Source organism: Taurulus bubalis, assembly GCF_910589615.1.
Source record: "Taurulus bubalis genome assembly, chromosome: 20".
Taxonomy (NCBI): domain Eukaryota; kingdom Metazoa; phylum Chordata; class Actinopteri; order Perciformes; family Cottidae; genus Taurulus; species Taurulus bubalis.
In genome coordinates, this window is record NC_136608.1 from 17,094,096 (window position 1) to 17,097,817 (window position 3,722).

The following is a 3,722-nucleotide window of genomic DNA, read 5'->3' on the forward strand; positions in this document are numbered from 1 at the left end:
CACTGAAACTGGACTCTTTTTTTTTTTTAAAGAAATGACAACGAGTCGCACTGGATCTGCTGTTGGAGCTCCGTCTGTTCCTCCTACATTACCCACAATGCAAGCTAGTTAGTAGCTCACATAGCCTGGAGCCTACATTACCCACAATGCAAGCTAGTTAGTAGCTCACATAGCCTGGAGCCTACATTACCCACAATGCAAGCTTGTTAGTAGCTCACGCAGCCTGGAGCCTACATTACCCACAATGCAAGCTTGTTAGTAGCTCACGCAGCCTGGAGCCTACATTACCCACAATGCAAGCTTGTTAGTAGCTCACGCAGCCTGGAGCCTACATTACCCACAATGCAAGCTTGTTAGTAGCTCACGCAGCCTGGAGCCTACATTACCCAGTTAGAAGACGTTCTAGAACAGGGATTACCAAAGTGTGGAGCTGCCTCTAGGGGGTGCGCGAGAAGAAAAATGTAATGGTGGTCTAATGGTGTAATAATTAATATTAAACATCATTTAAAAAAAATTAAGTAGGATTTTTTAATTATAAAAATTCCCTTTGTAAGATTTAAAATTAAAAACGTACAATTTAATAAATAGATGCACTTCCGGTCCGGCCGCCAGACTGTCTTTTACTACACACTAGCTAGCCTAGCTTGTGCACCTAACGTCATTTCATTCATTCAGCAACATCCATGAAAACATGTTAAACTGGCTGAAATCAGGAAGCTGTCAGGTGGGACATCTGAAGCTATCAGTAATACAAGAGGAGAGGGACAGAGAGAGAGGGAGGAACCGGAGGGAGAGAAACGGAGAGGTGCTGGGGAGAGACCGGGAGAAGAAATCGACCGGGAGTCGGAGAAAGAGGAGACGAGAGTGAGCATCAGACTGGGGAAAAAAAGAGGAAACATGATGACAATTCTCTGGGTCTGGGCTTCACTTGGATTGGCAATGCAGATTGCCCGAAGTTAGAGGACGCTCTAGTGTCATGAGTTCAGTTAGAGGACGCTCTAGAGTCATGAGTTCAGTTAGAGGACGCTCTAGAGTCATGAGTTCAGTTAGAGGACGCTCTAGAGTCATGAGTTCAGTTAGAGGACGCTCTAGAGTCATGAGTTCAGTTAGAGGACGCTCTAGAGTCATGAGTTCAGTTAGAGGACGCTCTAGAGTCATGAGTTCAGTTAGAGGACGCTCTAGAGTCATGAGTTCAGTTAGAGGACGCTCTAGAGTCATGAGTTCAGTTAGAGGACGCTCTAGAGTCATGAGTTCAGTTAGAGGACGCTCTAGAGTCATGAGTTCAGTTAGAGGACGCTCTAGAGTCATGAGTTCAGTTAGAGGACGCTCTAGAGTCATGAGTTCAGTTAGAGGACGCTCTAGAGTCATGAGTTCAGTTAGAGGACGCTCTAGAGTCATGAGTTCAGTTAGAGGACGCTCTAGAGTCATGAGTTCAGTTAGAGGACGCTCTAGAGTCATGAGTTCCGGCTGCAGACTCGTCTCCTTCCCCGAAAACGACACTTTGTTTTGAGGCAGTTGACACATTTCTTGTCATGAAACAATCCGTCTGACCTTCACAACGAGTTCTTCTTCCTTTCTGTTCCTCCTCCTTCATACAAGGTGCTGGGACTCTTATCTGTGTGTGTGTGTGTGTGTGTGTGTGTGTGTGTGTGTTTCCTTAGCCTGTATACATGAATGCAGCAAAACTACTTCAAACGTTAATTTACTTTCTGTCTTGATATATTATTTGAGTGTATTGTCCCCTTTAACCGGCTTTGATCTTGTGTTGACGCTGCTTCACTATCGGAATGAAAACTATTTCCCAGCTCGGGTGAAAATATCCAAACGTTTCAAATGATGTGTGTGTGTTTAATTCAGGAGGCGCACAAAATGGTGCGAGAAGCAAACGTCAAGCAGGCGAACGCTGAGAAACAACTGAAAGAAGCCCTGGGAAAGGTGAGGCCTCTGAACTCTACACTTAACAACCAGCATACAGTTCAGATTCTCCTTTTGAGCCCACGTTCACATCATCGTCACATGATGAGCTTCTCTGTCCTCTTATTGGTTCTCAAATAATCCCAAAACATGTTTCCTCCCGCGCTTCAGATCGACGTCCTCCAGGCGGAGGTCCAGGCCCTGAAGACGCTGGTGCTGTCCTCCCCGACCTCCCCGCTGGGCGAGCTGCCCCCGGCGGGGGGCGGGGCCAAGACGCCCTTCAGGAAGGGCCACAGCCGGAACAAGAGCACCTCCTCCGCCATCATGGGCACGCAGCCCGACCCGTCGGCCACGCAGCCCATCGTGCGCGAGTGCAGAGAGGTGAGGACCCGATAATCACGCCGCAGACGCCCCGGTAGCGTGGGGGTAACCCGTGTGTGTGTGTGTGTGTGTGTGTGTGTGTGTGTGTGGTAACCCGTATGTGTGTGTGTGTGTGTGTGTGTGTGTGTGTGGTAACCCGTATGTGTGTGGTAACCCGTGTGTGTGTGTGTGTGTGTGTGTGTGTGTGTGTGGTAACCCGTGTGTGTGTGTGTGTGTGTGTGTGTGTGTGTGTGTGTGTGTGTGTGTGTGTGTGTGTGTGTGTGGTAACCCGTGTGTGTGTGGTAACCCGTATGTGTATGTGTGTGGTAACCCGTGTGTGTGTGTGTGGTAACCCGTGTGTGTGTGTGTGTGTGTGTGGTAACCCGTGTGTGTATGTGTGTGGTAACCCGTGTGTGTGTGTGTGTGTGTGGTAACCCGTGTGTGTATGTGTGTGGTAACCCGTGTGTGTGTGTGTGTGTGTGGTAACCCGTGTGTGTGTGTGTGTGTGTGGTAACCCGTGTGTGTGTGTGTGTGTGTGAGAATGTGTGTGTGTGTGTGTGTGTGTGTGTGTGTGGTAACCCGTGTGTGTGTGTGTGTGTGTGTGTGTGTGTGTGTGTGTGTGTGTGCGTGGTAACCCGTGTGTGTGTGTGTGTGTGTGGTAACCCGTGTGTGTGTAACCCGTGTGAGTGTGTGTGTAACCCGTGTGTGTGTGTGTGTAACCCGTGTGTGTGTGTGTGTGTGTGTAACCCGTGTGAGTGTGTGTGTAACCCGTGTGTGTGTGTGTAACCCGTGTGTGTGTGTAACCCGTGTGTGTGTGTGTAACCCGTGTGTGTGTGTGTGTGTGTGTGTGCGTGGTAACCCGTGTGTGTGTGTGTGTGTGTGGTAACCCGTGTGTGTGTAACCCGTGTGAGTGTGTGTGTAACCCGTGTGTGTGTGTGTGTAACCCGTGTGTGTGTGTGTGTGTGTGTAACCCGTGTGAGTGTGTGTGTAACCCGTGTGTGTGTGTGTAACCCGTGTGTGTGTGTAACCCGTGTGTGTGTGTGTGTGTGTGTAACCCGTGTGTGTGTGTGTGTGTGTGTGTGTGTGGTAACCTGTGTGTGTGTGTGTGTAACCCGTGTGTGTGTGTGTGTGTAACCTGTGTGTGTGTGTGGTCGTCTTCAGGTGGACGGGCAGCTGTTCAGCGACTTCAAGGCCTGGAGGGAGGAGCCGACCCTGGACCGGAGCTGCTGCTTCCTGGAGAGGGTTTACCGCGAGGACATCTACCCCTGCCTCGCCTTCAGCAAGTGTGAGGTACTGCTGTCACACAACGCCACAACACGTCTTCCACATGAGGGAAACAAAAATAATTCTAATATTTCATTTCCAGTCCAATTCTTTCCATACATAACCATTGATTCCTTTATGCCAGCTTGAGCACAATTCTTATAATTATTGAATTCCCACTTTTC

General features: G+C 49.2%; 1 protein-coding gene across 1 annotated transcript in view; it reads left to right on the forward strand.

Moving 5' to 3' along the window:
• Positions 1-3,722, forward strand: part of LOC306752587 (rab-3A-interacting protein-like) — a gene marked incomplete at its 3' end in the record, with an annotated part of 6,071 nt that overhangs the window by 1,948 nt on the left and 401 nt on the right. Inside the window, 3 exon segments of the mRNA XM_079236367.1 lie at positions 1,858-1,935; positions 2,086-2,295; positions 3,436-3,559. Of these exon segments, the coding sequence (XP_079092493.1) occupies positions 1,858-1,935; positions 2,086-2,295; positions 3,436-3,559 (412 nt within the window).